Source organism: Tyto alba, unplaced genomic scaffold (genome assembly GCF_018691265.1).
Source record: "Tyto alba isolate M040663 unplaced genomic scaffold, T.alba_DEE_v4.0 Super-Scaffold_14, whole genome shotgun sequence".
Lineage (NCBI taxonomy): Eukaryota > Metazoa > Chordata > Aves > Strigiformes > Tytonidae > Tyto > Tyto alba.
In genome coordinates, this window is record NW_024881276.1 from 24598514 (window position 1) to 24617218 (window position 18705).

The 18705-nt window shown below is 42.6% G+C and overlaps 1 protein-coding gene across 1 annotated transcript in view; it reads right to left on the bottom strand.

Annotated features, from left to right (window-relative positions):
* The window catches only part of PDXK (pyridoxal kinase), a 47165-nt gene extending 31965 nt beyond the window's left edge, over positions 1-15200 (bottom strand). The window contains exon 1 of the mRNA XM_042788573.1: positions 14710-15200. Coding sequence (XP_042644507.1) covers positions 14710-14802 — 93 coding nt within the window. The 5' untranslated portion in view covers positions 14803-15200. The remainder of the gene's footprint in view (positions 1-14709) is intronic.
* Between the last annotated feature and the right edge of the window lie 3505 nt (positions 15201-18705).

Consider the following 18705-nt stretch of genomic DNA (forward strand, 5'->3'; position numbering starts at 1 on the left):
ATGACTGTTTAAATTAATATTCAAATGATGAACCATCCAAGCAGGTATGTCCTGTCCTTTGTACCAATGGATGGCAACAAACTGATGAGTTAGAGCAAAGCAAAGTATTAATAAATATCAAGAATAGTGAGAAGGCGGTTAACACTCACTAGACAAGTGAATCAAAACCATCCAGATAGAGCCAAAAAAGGCAGCACAGTGAATTATGCACAGAATTCCAAACCAAGGATTCAGGTATGTAAACTCAACTCTATTACTGATTTGTTTTCCTTTACTGGGCAAGATCACTATGCAGGTATAATTTCTGAAACAACTACTAATTTCAGCTGCTTCCCTACTTGATAACTACATTGTGATGCGTAGGAATGATTCAAGAAGTCATGAAACCCAGGCCTCTGCAAAGAAAACAAGTCCTTGCAAAGGGCCTGAGAAGCAAGGAACCATGACAGATATTAGGATTCTGTTTTAAAACCGTTCTAAGTTTATTACCCTCAAACCTTTTAGTGTATGCACTCATCCTCCTGGTAAAAGAAAGCATTTAGTGCTACTGAAGGATTTCTCAGCAAGCTGCACTCTTGATCAAGATACTGAAGTTCTAAAGCTGCACTCTTGATCAAGATATGGAAGTTCTAAAGCACAAGAAGATCATCACAGTCTGACCTCCAGATCATTTCCTAACCCCTCCTAACCATTGTGCTGTCATTTAAGGAAGTAGAAGAGCATCTAGACAACATAGTCTATCCTCCTGCTATGTTTCAAATACTGCATATTCACCTCCTTAAAGCACTAAAAATACAAGCCTTCATAGAGCCCTGTGAACTGGACAAATGTTATGCTCATGCGGAACTATAGTATCAGTAAATAGTGATAAAGAGAGGAGACAATCATTATGCAAAGCATTGTGCTTAAACTAGTATCACTCAGATGTAAAAAGATAATGTCCTGTTCCTCATACACACAGTAAGAATACAGTTAGGAACAAGACACAGGTCCCTCCCCTCTGCCAAAGAAGAGCTTAGGGAATTTATGTTGTACAGAATCAATTATACTGCATTATATGTACTCTATGTACTGCCATGACCTCTCCAGTACTGTATAATGCCTGTGGTCTTGTTTTTCAGAACACAGACCATGCCACCTGCTGCAACAACTGCAACAGATGCAAACCCCCTCTATTTTTCTCCACAAATTAACAGGTTTTTATGGAAGCCTTCCAATATACAAAATACAGTGTTTAATTTTCAAAAATTAATGAAAGCACGTGACAAGCCTAGAGCCTCTACAGAAAGGAAAAAAAGTCCTTAGCTTCAAAAGCCAGTCAAGCTTTCCAAGTAATAGGGACATGCTTTGATTTATATAACTTAAAGCACACAGCAGCACTTTAAAAAAAAAAAAAAGTGAATAGTTAAGAGCAAATCCTACATCTCAAATATATACATACAAAATACAAATATACACAATTTTTCAGTTAAGCTTAAGAATATGTGACGTTTATCCCAGCGAACATCTTAACTATGACTATAAAGTTTAATTAACAAATAATAATTGGCTAATTACAGTCTTACCCCTCTGCCTCCACAAATACAGTTAGCAAAGGAAATTCAACAACAAGGTGAGTTGGAATAAGGCACCTGAATAAATGGATCTGAGCCAAAAGAAGAAATTAATAGTAGACAGTTATACTAACAGAGCATGTCTGGTGCCCCATGCATTATCTCAAAAATATCAACCAGTAGACCATCAGAACCACAATGTATGTACTGAAAGCAAACCAGTTGGCCTGCTCAGGGCTGCACAAGGCACATCTGGTTAACTTCAGAGGGCCTTTATCTGAGAGTATGCTACAGCAACACGAAACCAATCAAAGGCTTGAAGAATCCACTATATGATCATATTTTCTTCAAGAAAACCTCCCTCCTCATCCACATTTAGATCACAGCTGGCTATATTGCTTTTAACAGGACACACATACAGTAGGCCCTACATCAACAGGAAAATTACTCTTGTAGTGATGTAACACTGACAGATGCAGCAGACAAAGGACAAAGTTTTATAGCATAAAGACATACATCAATAAAGAGGGTTACAGAGACTTAAATAGACACGGTTTATGAGGAATTTTCAAGAAATGGTGTGGTAAGTCCCCAAACTGCTGACTTTTAGCAGAGCATGCATATAATCCACAAAATTAATTAGCCAGTAATACCTGTATTTGTCTACAAAATCACTGTATCACATAAACCAAAATCATCCCATCCCTTCCAAGCTTTTTATATATATTAAAAGTTATTAAGAAAATTAACTTTAATGTCACAGCTAAAATTACCCTGTCAAACAAAGTAACTGAGTTTTGGTGGGGTTTTTTGCTAAGTAATGGCAGCAATACTTTCCAACAAGAAAGTCTCTGCATCAGGCCGTGAAACACTCTATGTGTGCATTGTATTACAAGTCATTTGCATATATGCGCTGATATTTATGTACTACAGTTTAGAACTTTATCTTACATGGCCAAAACTGTAGTTTCAACGAACATCACAGCTCCACTGAATTTCTGTAATCAAATTATTTTCGAGAGGGGGAAAGAGAAAGGATTTCCCAGTTGCAGCTTGCACTTCTCACTGTGTGCCAGCTCTTTCACTTAATTGCATCTCCTTTCAATTGATACTGAATCAAAAAAAACATACGTTGTACTGGGTGTAAAAAATTAGAACACAAATTCAGTCTGAGAAAAGGAACTTGGGAAAAAGAAAAGGCATGTCCTGGCAATTAGTGAAGCAGGCATAATTGCTGGCGTGGGTTGATAAACCAAACCGAAACTGCTATTGACTAACCCAATCTCTCTTTTCTCTTTCTGAGCTTTTAAAAAACACTCCAAGTAGATAATGAGAACTCTACATATAATACAGCTGTATTTTAGTGCAGCATTTGACAAGGCACTGCAAAGAAAAATCATTAAGATATTGGAGATATTGTGCCAGGATAAAAATACAAGAGCAAATAAACTAGCTTAGGAACAGGGATGATGGGGATATTGTTGGTGATTCATTAATCCAGAGTCAGGTACCAAAAAGGCCACCTCAAATTCTGAGGTTAGAATTAAACAATTACAAAACAGACAACAAAAAAAATACAGCAGATGACCTTGAGAAAAAACGTTATTTCACCAGTGACAAAGACAGATGCAGGAAACACTGAGAGGCTATAACAGATACAAAAGAATGGTATTTGGATAGTATCTGATACTTGTTAAAAATAAGAGAACTTTACACTCTTTAAAAAGAACTACAAAATATGCTATATGAAGATTACATAAACAATACACACACATACACAAAAATAAAATCAAGAATATAGGAACAAACTATCTGGTTAGAACTGTTCACCCTCACACTAAAAGAAGATAAAATTCCCTGAAAAAAACACTGTTGTAATTAAGATGACGAATTTGGTAAGATACCAACAATTGCCGTGACTATAGATCTGACACCAGATACATGAACAGCTCATAATGCTGTAGGTCTGGCCACATTCAAAAGAAGCAGTCAGGTGCACAAATAGCTTGGTTTACTCTTATGCAACATTTACAGATTCTCTGAGACTGCCTACAATAAATGCACAAACTGCAGGTTGGCTATATAGCCAACACATAAAAATGATTGCAATCACACACTTAATTCCTGAGTAATCACTTGGCATAGCCAAGGGCAAAAAATCTCACCAAAAGGCATCCCTTCTGGGGGGGGCAGGATGGCTGAGGAGCACAAACCCATCAATCTGTCACTCTAATTTGGTACTGGATTATTGTTCCTCCAAGTTAGATCTGAACTCGGGGTAATGTTCATCCAAGTGTGTATGTGTATGTGGGTGGCACTGTGGTGAAGCCACTGCACCTTCGAGTTGTAGCGCAAAACATTTCTTGGTATAACTTCCAAGCAGTTGTGCATGACATTTCTTGCAAAAAGCAGAACGGGACTGAGCAGCTTCTACCTCTCTTCATGTCCGTCCTTAGTGCCACAGCAACACAAACCACTGGATCTTCACCCTGTCCTGTGCCTGCTCTAGGCACCAGGTGTTTGGCAAGTGTGGGTTTTGCAGTTTTTCTCTGTTTTGTGCTCCTAACCCTTCCAACAAACACAAACCAGCATGCCTTTCCCTACCCGAACCTACCTTTCACCTCAACTTTTGCACTCTCAAGTCAAACTCCCTGCATTTTTTAAACTGTTTTTTTTCCTTCCCAACTTAGCCTTCCAAAAGAACACACATGAGAAGAAGCTACGTGTGGAGGTGTCTGGGATATTTTATATATGCTGCAGCCACGTTTATTTGATGCTTCATTGTTGCTCTATGGCCACAAGTTCTCAGGCCCAACAACAAGTAGCCCTCCATCAGCAAAAAATGGCAAGATGATCACCTCAGGTAGCCTAATGCCTGTTTCTTCAGTGACACTCCCTTTTCACCTCTGATAAACTGCACACCAATTTTCAGGATTTACAAGCTGACTTCAGCACTGCACACCACAGAGGGCATACTAAAGACTGTAGCAGAAACCAAAATGTCTCTCTCTTCTGCCAGAGCACACTGCAATTTTTGTCAAAGTGCTCTGGTAAAATTGGTACCTACTGAGAATTTGCAAATGGGCTAATCTAGCTGTAACACTGTGACCATCTGAACAGAAAAGACTAGAACAGCCCGATACTGCAGTGAATTTGTTCTAGTTTATTTCCTGATTTTTCTGAAAAGCATTGCAACATAAATACATATCTGAAACATAATCAGGCCAAATTCAAGTTAAGGATAATAGTGCCTTAAAGATGCTCCTCCAAATAAGCCCTGGAGACACAGGTATGTTTCAGAGCAAATACCACCAGGTCACTCAATTTTACTTTCCACCCGGACAAATTAATTGGTATGCATTGCTAACTATTCAATCCAAGATACTAAAATGACCTAAAATACATGTGTTTATCAAAATTCCCTCTAAGCTGTTTTGTTCAACACTAAGAAACTCCTAGTTCTACATCATCAGCATTTCTTCATAGGCTACTCAGACAGACAGCCTCTTGTGCCTACAAGACGTACATGCTTATCACCATTACTCCATGCATTACACCAGTTCAGTTCAGGATCAATCTGACTACAGAGTCAGAGCATCTATACCACAAATCTTTTATTGACCTTCCCATGGGCAGGAGGTCATTCCTGCCATCTGGGGTGGGATCAAGTGATGGATCTGCAAGACACTGATTTGTAAGGGCTGAGGTAAATGAAAGACAAGGAAATCACAGCTTCTGTTTCCCCCCTTGTTCTTCCAACTAAAGGACAAACATTAAAAAGGGAGAATTAGGTGGTGCTGCAGATGTCTGCGTGCCTTCCACCCAAGAGATATACATCTTCCCCCCTCAACCCGAGACTCTCTGTTTACTGCTTGGTAACAGTGACTTTAGATACCGATTTCAGATGGAGAAGTTGCAGTTCACATATTCTTTTGAAGTGTTATAAAATCTGCAGGTTCACTGCAAATTTCAGATTCATCATCTTCATGCTGCTTTTCTACACTTGGATGTAATTTGACAAAAACACCATACTTGTCATTGCAAACTCCTGCCAACTGGAATCATGCAGTGCCACGCAAGTAAGTGTACAAACACTGATTAGGAGAGACAGACACACACAACAGCAATAGGTCCAATAGGCATAGACTTAATCTCTTGTTTATTTTAGTGAATGAAATTGGGGATCCCACAACACATTCTTTCCTCTGAATTTTATTTTTAGTCCTGCTGTTCATAATCTTGATAGCAAGCTCTCTAACTGCCAGTCCATTAGCAAGGCATGGCAAGCACATTATGTACATCTAACATGGAGTCAGTCTACAAGAAATAGTTTTGTTTTATCCAGTACATATGCTTTATTTGGCCTTCTCAGGTAGACTATGAATGGATCCCACTCTCCTACCAAATCTCCTACCTTTAGATGTTAAGCTGCAAGGCAACAGAAGCTTGTAAAAGCGGAACAGGAAACAACTCCCTGGAAGAAATGCCACATTATGTAAAGATCACACCAAGGCCACTGCAGGGAAAGAATGAAGCTTCCAGAGAACAGTTAAATGTCTCACCAGTACTTCAGAGCAAGCAGATGTCTTCAAAAAGAGCGTATTTTGAGGAATGTTTCCTTCGGTGGATGCCAGGTGTAGGAGCCTGGGGCTTGCTCCTGCTCTGGCACCTCAGTTATGCCAAAACAGCTGTCTGTGGGGCTGTGTAGGGAACTGGATCAGGAAATTGACTCACAAGATAAATAAACATTTTCTTCCCTTCCCTCTTTCTCAAGTTATTTATAACCTGGATGGCTTCTCTGAGCAGTTTAACACACGGCCTCACAAAATGACTTTCCTTGAAGAGGTGGACAGCAAAACAGTGCAGGTGGAAGAACCAGCTGGTGCTGGTGAGGGAAGAGCAAGAGTTTCTCAAGCTGGCTTTGCTACTGAAACCAGCAGATCGTGAAACTATAGCCTAGGGGGCAGGTGACAACATAAAACCTCTACAATTTAAGCACTAAGTTGCCATATATTTGTTCGGTTGTTGTATGAATGAGCAGAGGCAGAATGAGAACAGAAACAACCATCTCCAATATAAAGCTACCAGTAATATTTGACCATAAAAGGAATGAGCTGTGACGCAGGTTGCAGCTCGTGCTGGTCCACAAACAGCAACAATAATTAAAGTGCTGTGGAAAATACTATCCCTGCCAGCCTTTTTATGTTTAAAACATTTTTTTAAACACTGTTTTTCCATTTTTGCTAGCTGCTCAGGGTGTCTGATGGTCTCCACAGGTAATATGGTGCCCACCCCTAGGAGACAGGGGCTGCAGTCTGCCAGAAAAGTGAGAGTAACCACAGTGAAGAGCTGGATGGATGGAAAAAGTTTTCCTTCATCCTAAACTTGTTCAGTAGTACTCATCACCCAAAACAAATGCTGTAAAATACACAAAGATACAAAGATTTATAAAATATATATATGTATTTTTTCATTTATTAGATTTAGGCCAAACTTTCCTAAATACATCACCATGACGTCCAGCATATAACTCTGCAAAAACAGTATCAAATGTTGATAATTTAGTCAACATTTTTTTCTGTTATAACTTTTTTTTTCTTTCCTCTTCCAGAAGATGGGAACAGAATTATCATGTATAGGAGCTATGAACACAATAAAATTAAGGAAGAAAACAAATAATTTAGTGTTAGCAATAAATAAATAAAGTAGGGAGCTATTATGGGGAGTATAAAAGAAAATATACTTGGCTTTATTGTCTAGCAATCTGCCAAGGGAAGTGAGAGGAAAAAATGTTGCCTTATTCTAATATTGTGGCACAGGCCAGCACTTCACTTCTTTGGCAGTTTCAAGCATAATGACTTAACTACTATTATTCTTCAAGATTGCCCTGGATTTCTCCTTTCCACTTAATCATGTCATTGATAGCTGTGTCATCTTTACTTGAGATTTCCACACAGATCCTCTTCCGAGAGGTAAAACACAACTGGACCCCATAGTGGCGAGAAGAAGAACAGTTGTGATCAGACTGGAAAGGTTCTGCTAGTCAGGAGAACCACTTAATTCTGCTTTGGTAAACCACTGCATCCACAGATCAGAAAATGGCTCTCCAGATTTTGCTTTGCCACAGGGGAGAGACTTACCATTTTCCAGTATGTGCTCTAGCACCTCCTCAATCTCATACACCCCTCTGGCAAGAGGTGCTTTGTATTCCCAAGAGAGCGAAGGTAAATCTCCACAGAAGGATTTCTAGTCAGCCCAAAGTAGTCCATATGCTTAAAATTTACATAGGATGACAGAAGGTGAAGTGAGGTTTGGTTGCTTGCTTTTTTAAATGAACCAAGTAAGGGGGTTGGTATCATAGTTCTCTCTCCTGCTCTATGGATAACTGTTGCAGATGTTAAGGGGACTGGAACTCAGAGGTGTCACACATGAATTAGCATCAACAAATATGAGTCCTGAACAAAGGCTTGAAAAAATTCAGGTAGTTCAGCATAGCAAAATGATATTACTATGACAAGTTACCCCACTGCTGCCAAGCCGTTCATCGTCTGGCCTCTGTTGGAGCACGTATTATTTACCAACGTGGATCTTCTTGGCATGTTTCAAACAATATGCTATTTTTTTTTTTTCCCCCTCTGTAGATTACTACACAGCCGCATGTAGTAATTTCAGAAGAATGCACATTTTATGTATCAGGACTAATGTCCAACTCCTCACATTAACCTTGTTTCACCAACTCAAGCCTGTTTTCCACACAACACAAGCAACTGAAATAGAACTTCCACTTGCAACTTTTCAGCCTCAAGTAGCTAAAAATACCTGCCTGGCAAGCATTCGGTCAACCGCGGATAATGCTGTATCTCTTATCTAAAATGACTAAATATGCTCTTCAAGGAAAGGTGACCATCATTTTGGGATATAAATAGAAAAAAATGAAAAGTAAGAGACAACACTTTATTAAAAGGGAGATTTTAGAGAAGCACCAGTAGCTTTTTATGTCACCTATTTTTCTCAGGTGTACCTTTGTACCATCCTCATACATACAATTAAAGATTAATTTTATTATTTCAAGTTACACTTTTTATTTTTAATACATTTCAGTACATTTTAATATATATGTGAAATCAACTTAAAGCTCTTTTTTTTTTTCCAGAAATCTGATCACTATTGACTCTATTATCTGTCCTTGTTTGTTTATACATGAAAAAAATATTCTCTCAAGTGTTTTATTTGAAGCAGAAATGAGACATAATAACTGCAAGAATTTAAAAAACAGAAAATATCTAAGATTTAAAAATAGAACATAAGGCCACCTCCGAATATAAAAATGCCTTAAGCAAGTAAACACTTGCTACTAAGTCTCTGAGTGCATGATATTCTCCACACAAACAGTGCAAATCCACCTTCAGGCAAGGTTTTCCAGTCCTTTAATAAGATCTGCAATTTCTTGACGACTCAATTTTTTTTTTTTTTTCAAAGAAAGTGGGCAAGTCAGGGTACGGCAGTTTTGCTTGCTCTGAAGTCAAATACTTGCACATACCTGTAGACACCAAGTGGGATCCTCCTTATCTTTCCACTTTGTTGTGTTGTGCTGAATGAAAAGATTATATTTATGTCAACAACAAAAAAGCTACCATTTCTTCACTACAGCACACACTCCAGTGTAATTATTATGTCAAATATCAGCCCGTGCATCTGCATAGATCCAGTTTTCACAATGTACTATGAAAAAGTTAGCGCATTATAATAATAATAATCAATCACTATAAATATTTATCATAATCCTTTTTTAAAGTTTAAAATGTCAACTGGTCAACTGACCCTATACACACCCTGCAAAATACTTTTTAATGCATCTTAAAATGTTTTTTTTCATCTTTTCAACTGTATTATACAATCAACCTGTGTGAACATCCCTCAGCATTTCTGTATTTTCATGACAAAAGCTTATTTAACAAGTTGCCACAATTAAGTGACTTATAGAAACAATTATGGATACTGTCACACACTTAAAATTCGACCTCACATGACAGCTCAGTCAGCCCCACGCTGTTTGTTAGAGACTCTGCTCAGTTGTGTCATTTAGAGCCCATAGCACATCAGCAGTCCCAGCTGCACTTCTTTTAGGAAGGTTAAAAGTAATCTAATTTTTCAATTTTATTATTTTGCATTAATAGTTGAAAAGATTTCTGTAAGAAGTTTGTAAAGAAATTTGGGATCTCTTAGTTTACAGTTCTACACAAACATAAACTACTACTGTTAAGTAAAAGTGAGACCCCAGAATTTCTCCCAGTTCTTTGCCTTAGTCTAGTCAGTCTTTAAGCAATTTTAAGAGCTTAAAGAGTGACACCCCCCACGCGCTTTTTTGTTTTGTCTTTTGAGGAATATTCCACTTTCTTGTCCTCTCTCAGTCCTGTCCCACTCCCCGTCCATCCTACCATACAGGTTGAAAGTTCATCTCCTACAACCTTCTCAGAAGTCCAAAGTTCTAACAGTACCCCTGAGCTAGGGAGCCAGAGCCATCCTTCATAGGTGGATTAATCTGGACAAGCACTTCTGGAAAGTTCTGGTAAAGCCTTTCACTAGAAATCCAGACTGCCAGGCAGGGAACCACCTTGTTCAGACCTTTTGGATTACAAGTTTTTTTCAAGGTTTCACCTTGCACAAGGTATTCACCAGACTTTTGCAACTACATATACTGATACCCATGTAATAAGAAAATGCTGTTTACATAGCTCTGAATAAGCCTTCCCAGAGGGGTCACAAGTTTGGGTTTTTTTCTTAAATTCATCTGTCCCATGTTTACCTTTCTTACAAGAACAAAAACAGAGGCAAGGAAAAAAACCATGCTTCTGCAAGCTTCATTTGAAGTATGAATCTAGAGCCACAATTCTTGTTTCAGATATGTAATTTAGGACAATATTCGGATATTACAAAAATCAAATACATTCTTTTATCTTTGTATTTATTTTTTGTTCAAGGGTTAGGCTTTTTCAGCCTTTGATCTGTAACAAAAACAAGAGCTAGCCAGTAGGAACATTTCTTACTGTTTTTCTGTAAAGACTTTCGACTCATTCATCCTTCTACTGATTTGTATCATTAACACAATAGAAGTAGATTTTGAAAAACAGAGCAAGCAGTCATCTTAAATAAGAGACGCTCTTTACCTATCTCTCTTTCTGTACAATACTTAATCTGTTTGACTACATCGCTCAACAAGAGAAAGGGAAGGAGGGAGGGAGGGAAGGAGGGAGGGAGGAAGAGAGGGAGGAAAAACCAGAAAGAAGACTAAACTTTTTTGTTAGAGCAGCAGATAATAAAGATAGGTTGATACCGGTTTTGGTCTCAGCATAGGAAAGCAAATTATACCCTTGGCCAAACAGTGAAGTTCAATACTATCCTTCAATATCAAAGAAATTACCGTCTGTGCTAACCAAAGTTGTTTTCCCATCTTTTATACAATTAGGAAGGGGATAAAAAAGTAGACTTACTGTTTCTTTTGCAGAAGAGAATGGCTGGGGATTAGTCTGAGGATAAGAATCATATGCCCTTATTAATACCTGAACAGACAACTATTTCCATTCGGCAGGGGGAAAAAAAAAATTGAACAGATTTTAAAAGACCATCTTATCCTGTATTGTAGCAGCTTCTTTATGGTGGTGTCCTACAATTTGGAACAGACAATTTCATTTGCCAGACTAATGATATTTGTCCACACTTTTAGCTCCATCTTTAGGGTAAGGAGATATAAAAGGAAATCAAGAATTAAATACTCAAAACAAAGACAAGATTTTCTCAAATTCTATGAGTGTTAGGATAGACCAAAAGAACCCAACCAATCACAAAACAAACACAGAAACAAAACAAAACAAACACAAAAAACCCCCACCACATACTCATGTTTCATTAGCATTATCAAACCAGGTAAGAATAGAAAGTACAAAACTCTGTGGATCTCATTGTTACCTATACATAAGCAAAGATCAACAGCTTTGGTTTGCACAAGAGAGTATAATCCAGTCCAGTGGCAACCAAATGCTAACGTCCAGTGCCCAGGTGAAATCAGCTGGGACTTTCTCCTGTCCCTTCCTTATACTTTCAAACCTCTTCCTTGGAAACTCACAGCGGCCCAAAGGACTGAACATACAGACCAAAATACTCACTCAACAAGAGCTGATATTCTGATGGGTGTAGTATATGAATCTTAACTTCATCTGCCTACCTAAATCTTCCTGATGGTCAGATTTAAGTACCTCTACAGAACAGAAATGAGCTTGCCATTGCACATGCACCCTGTGGTTTGAGTAGGGCTGTAACTCTGCTTGCCAGTACTGCACCCTTTACTTACTGCCCCCTCAAGGTAAGGAAAGTTAAGTTAAAATGATATTTGAAATTAACAAGTAAGAGATACCTTTAAGGAAGAAAACACATAAAAGTAATGTTGAATGGCATGGTGAAAACACACATTTTTATTTTATATGATAAAAACTATGACAACTCATAGTCAAGTAGGAGAAGCATTCCCTGGTGTTTTAAAACAGTTTATCTGACTGACAGTGGCAACTCCCCAAGTCAGCGTACACTCCACTGCTCTTCCTCTCTGAAAGGCTGGACAGCCCTACACGATTTCCTGATACCAAAAGCTGCTCAGGTTACACGATTGTGAAATAACCTATGACTATTTTAAAAATAATTCAGAACCACCTCCAGAACTTTTAAAGAGACAGTAAAACCATGCAAGTAAAAACTATTTAAACTCTTGATAAGGCAGAATTCAAAGCACAACTGAGGACAGTTCACTTCCTGGCATTTTACCACCTGGAAAATCCAGGCGCATGTTTCCTCTAAGACCTATTAGTTAATCTAGAATCTCAAACTACTTCAGAAAATGTGTTTTTATCCTGAAATGGTATAAAGGATTCTAGTATTTCTCACTCAGCTATATTACTTCCATTATTATAACTGCTCTAATATACGGTCTAACTCTCTTTTGCTGTGTTTGCTGTATAGAAAGCATTTACCACATACTTCACAGAGAAAGTATTTCCACACATCTACTTCAAAAACACTTTTAAAATACTTTAACTTGTAGTGTAATGGAAGCCTGACAACGCAAAACCAACTGGTTAAAAAAAGACACCAAAGAGTTCTCTGCTGTGCACACTGCTATGTTGGCTATTGCTAATAAATAATACTGTCATAGACTTCCACCAACAATCAAGTAATTCAAACATGATAGATGTTTTTGCAGAAGTCTGGAAACAGCACGTGAAACCACATCCGGTTTTCTATTTGGATGGTGCTGTCCAAATGCAGATTCCTGAATTTTTTCTGTCAGGATTTCAGCCCATCAGACCTCATATGCACACACACACATATCTCCATACACCTTGGCTTGCAAATGCAATACTGATGAGCTCAGAAGGAAGCCTCATTTAACCATTATTGGTTCTGAAGACCAAACTAAAAAAGAGAATGGGAAGTAATATAAGCATGACAGATTTGCATCCATCCTCAAGAGCAGCATCAAGTTTCATTTTTATCTGGATAAAAAAAAAATAGACTCAGGTTTGTAATTCCTTTCCTTGTTTCAAGAAAACACACACACAAAAAGGAGAGTTTCACTTGGTGACAACTTGCTTCATCTGATATGCTAGAAAAAAACAGGGTTTAAATAACTTTCTAGCAAGAACAGCTTCATTGAGGGCTGCCTACACAGGATTTTCAAGTGCAGCCCATAGTGACAGGAGTTCAGTTGTTCCCCAACTAACTTTCCCCTCCCACCCCAGCAACTTCTTGTTACAGTATACACTGAGGAACATTACAGTGTGAGTGTGATAGCCTCCTAAACAGGACCCAGCTACAACATCAGTAGGACTTTTTAACTGCAGTAGTATTTTACAGTGTCATAGTCAAGGAACTGAAGACACTTTACAGGAACTGATTTGCCAAGTCATACGAGACACTCATAGTGATGCTTATATGCCACAGGAAGGTTGAGTTACAGAAGAGTAAAGAGAAGCTTTGACTCAGAATTGAAATGAAGACAACAGTTTGAGAGACTGGAGGTTTCTGGAACAAGTACTACTGTGTGCCCTTCTGCTACTACAGAAATAGCTAGGGCAGGTGAGGGATGTAGCGGAGTTCACAGATAATTCTGTTAGGGAAGGAGGGACAGTTGGCCTGCAGATCATGACAGCCTTTCAGGCATGGGTCTCCACATACATAGATTTTTCAGCGATACATGGCTTTCATACCTGCATCAGCCTTCACCGTACACTAATTTTCAAGGGACTTGGTTACACTGTAATTGGATGGTGATAAGGGGGTGTGATGTTAGCTTGTTGCCCGCCTGGTCTCAAGTCCAGCATTTATCAGAGCATACCGTCTCCTCCGTCTAGTCAAGTGAGATTACACCGTCATTCGTGAAGCATGTACCAAGACAACCAATGTCACAACGTTCTGGCAATGAGATTCTTCGACAGCACGCTCTGTACAGCCACACATATGCTAAGGAACAAAGACCTCTTGATGGTAAGGCCACAAATTAGCCCCTTACGACACAGACACTTGCCAAGAGAGAACAGCAAGACGTACAAAGGCTCGCCCCAAAGCACACCAGCGTTTTCCCACTGCCGGCCAGCCCTCAGCAAAGCAACTCCGCAGCCGGCAGCGGTGTCACCGCCGAGCGGGAGCGCCGGCCCGGCACCGGAGCACATGCCTCGCCGAGCGCCCCGACACGAAGCCCAGCGAACCCACCCGCAAGCCCTCCCGGCTCCCCCCCCCCCACCTTTTTCTCCCCGAGCCCTCTCGTCGTGCCACAGCCTCAAGCCAGCGGGGAGGCTGAATTGCGCCGGCGGGAGCCGCGGGCCGGGCCGCACCGGCTCCGGCTGCCCGGGGTGCGCGAAGCGCCGGGATGGTCACTGTCCCCCGGCTCCCCGCGGCCCCGGGGAGGGCGGGGAGGGCGCACGGCCGGGCCGCCGTCGGCCGTCCCCTGACCTCACCCGCCTTGGCAAGAGCCCGCCGGGCAGCCCCCGCCACCACGCCGCCTGCCCCGCTCCCCTTCGCCGCCTCGCAGAGGAGAAGCGGCGGGACGAGCGGCGGCGGCGTGCGTGTGTGGGGGACGACGACGACACCCCACCCGCGACCCGCTCACCTGCAAGGGGAAGGTGGCCGCCTTGTTGCCCACGTAGCCGCGGACGACGTGGCTCTGGATGGAGAGCACCCGGCACTCGCGCTCCGGCTCCATGGCTGCGCCGCCCGCTCGCCCGCCCGCCCGCCCGCGCCGGGCCGAGGTGGCGGCGCCGGCGGCAGGAGATTGGGGGGGGGGGTGGGGGGGCGGGGCGCGGAGGGCGTCACGCGCTCGCCCTCCCCTCCTGTCACACACACACACACACGCCTCCCCCCCCCCCCCCCCCCCCCCACCGCGCGCGGGAGGGCGGGCCCAGCGCCGCTCCGCCAGGCCGCCAGGCGATCGGCGCGGGCAGCTGAGGGCCGCCTCCCCGCTCTCGCTGCCCGCGGCGGCGGGGCAGGAGGCGGGACGGGGAGGCGGGGTGTGAGCGTGCGTGCGCGTAGCCCACCGGCGGCACTTAGCGACCCTTCTCCCCCACGCAACCCCACCGGGGCGCTCTCCCTGCCGGTCTTCCCGCGGCTTCCGCCCCGCCGTCACGCGGCACGCGCCGTCACGCGCCGCGGCGGCCGCCCCGCCCGCCCTCGGCCGGGCGCAGTTGCTGCCACCGGCGTTCGGCCCGCAGGGAGAGCGGCCCCCGCCGCCCGCCCCTCCCCGGCACGGCGGCCCCGGTGCCGCGGGTGCCGCAGCCGCCCTTGTGCGTGCCCGGTGCTCCAGCGCGCCAGGCCCCGTGTCCCTTCCCGCACGGCGCACCCGCAGCCCGCGCACACGGACGGCCCCCCCCCCCACACTTCAGCCCGGTCCCCCACGTCACACCCGTCACCGTTGCCACATCTCTGCTGCCTTTGCCCACACAACGTGACAGGGCTTGATGCTTCTCACATGCGGGCGTCCAGCGCTCCGTCGGTAGGCCCCGACGTTGGCCACCCAACCCTCGTGCATCGCCCACCCTGCGTGCTAACCACCATTTTGCTGTCCACGTTCCCCGCTGCGCCGCGCTGCTCACCACACCTGCCCCTCGGCGCACTGGGAAGCCAAGAGCAGCACACACAGCCCGGCAGTGCTACCGTTTCCCCTCTTTGAGTGTCCAGAAAGCCCTGTGAAAGCCACAGGCAGCCCCACACAATGCTCTGTGGTGGCACGCCGGCCCAGGCAGCAGGCGACCTGACAGACCACGGCCGTCGCAGTCCAGTGTTGAAGTGAATGCTCTTGTACATTGTTGACGCACACACAAAAACCTTCAGAGGGCTGCCAAAGATTAAAAGAAGATGTGTTGGCTGGCTACAATACATCAAGACTCTGCTGAGGTAGGACTTCATAACATGCTTGGGAATTTCACCTTCCTCTGGCCATTTGTCATTATTGACCATCACAGGTTCAGTCAAAGATCCCTCCAAAAACAAGATATCACACTTGATGCTCTGTGTTCTTAGTGGATAGCTTTAAACCGTCTCTCAAAGTAGCATGATTATTTCTCAGCAACATGAAAGCATTCTTTCCTCATCATAAGTAATCTTGGAAAATGAGGTAACATACTGTTTTCTTTTCTGTCGTCACTCCAGTCGCAAAATTTACAGTTTGTTCTAGGCTGGCCTTGCTACTAGCACTTTATCCATCACCTATAAATGTAGGTATTTTTATAATTGTAGAAACTGCTGCATCTGCTTGGTGTATAGATAGGGTCAGAACAATGAATTACCTGTACCACGTATTTTGGGAATGATCTGCACCAGTTATGCTCCATATCCAGCAGTCTGGGTAAACATTACTGAACAGCATTTCATGCAAGGAGTTTATCTCAAGGGGACACAGGTCTGGATGTCAGGGTAAGCCAGAAGAATTCAAGCAGAGGCACATGTTGGGATGTGATCTTCCTCAGTTTCTGGTCACCCATCTCCATTCTCCACCTCTCCACTCCTTGCCTGCTTTCCTTCACTGAGTCACTAGCCACATTTCTCAGCCTCCAGGGTCCCAAGTCCTAATTTTCCTCCTCTCACCATCTTAGAGCCAAAGCTGCTTGCCACATCCGTTACCTCATTCACATTCCTCGCATTTCTAACTTCTTGTGCCAGTCTTCCCTCTTACTCTTCCTCTGACTTGAGCTGTTCTGTTCCCCTCTCCAATAATTCCATCATCTATCCCCAGCAATTCCACCATCTCTTGTTTCTTTCTTTCCATATTTCTCAGGTTCATGTCCTTGACTATCTAGTGTCATTTTGTTTCACCTTCCTCTCCTGTCTCAAATTCCTTGACACATTCTCATTTGCACTCTCCCCCCCAACACACCTCTTGCTCTGGTCCAAATCAGCCAAACTGATTGAGGTTGATGTTTTCTGAACTCATAAGGTCTCACATGTGAGGTCTCACGTGGAAAAGTCAAGGCTCCCTGCTTCCATTTGCAGTGCTGAGATCAGACAGAATAAAGTCCAGACTGGAAGCTGCAGGTAATCTTTGAAGAATTTAAAACACTAGCAAATCTTAACAGAGTATAGACAATGATTTTTTTTTTTTTTCTTTCATCACAAAGGCTAACAGAACTGGGTTACGTTCGGGTTCTGCTTTTCATTAGTTGAGCAAAATGAATGTTCTTAACATGAAAGCATTGTCTTCCACCAAATAAGAAATCCAGGGTTCCAAAGCATAAGATGTCATCATCTTTTAAGAGAACGGTTCCCAAAAATATGGCAGAGGGAATATTCTGTATCTTCTGCAAGACTGTTTTCCAGACATGGCTCAGTTGTTCTAGCTAATACGCTTTCCCTCTGTCCCCTCTTACCCCAAAATGAACCTGAGAGAAAAAATTTCTCTGAAAACACTCAAGCCTTAGCAAATTTATAAACTATAAGTGAGGTCTCACATGGAAAAGGCGAGGTAACTGTCGAGAAGTTTCTAGCCTTGTTTATGTTTGACACGTCATAATAAATGAGTACAGAATGCACACACTATAAAGAAAAACATATACGTGCAGTAAGGCATATGCCACATCCATGTGCTGCTCCTGTTATGCAGATCCAAAGGACCTGATCTCTTCTGTAATGCGTACCTGTATAAGAAAGATAGACGCTGAAAGCAGTTAACGTGAAACCTACTTACAATTTGTTCATTCAGCCTGAACTCCAACCACTGGTTTTCATTTAATAGCAATTGCTGCATGTGTCCTGTGCTTTTCAAAGGAGCGGCTACTGTGTATTATTTGGAACAGAAGGCATCTGTGCCTCCATTTTGTTGCTCTTAAAGCCTCTACAAACATGATGCAATAAATTCTGAAGTGCTCTTATCCTCTGTTCTTCTATGTCTCTTGGTGCAGTGAAGAATAAAATTTTTTTAGCCTTACTCTAGCTTGGAGAGCAATTGTTGGAATGCAGATGTTGTCTTTTTCCCTGCTTTTCCTTCCTTCCCCAGAAATAGAGCTTAATGCTCCACTTTGACCTTGTAAGCATGAGTTACATACATTCTGTCATATTCCTTTTGGGAATGGCTCAAGAAGATCTATCTTGTGGGTTCCACAGTGTTGTCAGGTGAGATTGGGCCTCTATTATAATAGTTGTGCACTGACGTTACTGGTTTTCCTCTGGTGCCTACTGCAACTGTATCTTTTCCTTCCTGATAATGATACACTGTCCAAAGAAGATGACACAAAGTGTTCTGGCATTTACAGCTGTTCTTCCTAAAAACTGCCCACGCACGTCTGACTTTCTCACTGGAGAAAGCACACCTCATATGTTTGTTAATGCCTGTCCTTAGGTTTTGTACAGCAGCTACTCCTGCACCCACTAGACCACTCGGGGAAAGCAAAGAATAGGCTCAAGGAAGCCTCACATTGCAGAGCACTGCCAATACCAAACTGCTTGTACAGCTGAGGAAAGAAACTACAGCATGGATAGCAATGCTGAGGCCCTGTGCAGGAGGGCAGGGAGGGTGCAAATTCAGAGCTCTGCCTTCCTCTGCAGCTGCTGGCAGTGAAAAGAGTATTTGCTACAGGGCAACACATGCTGTTTCTCTAAGCAAGTGGAGAAACCCATT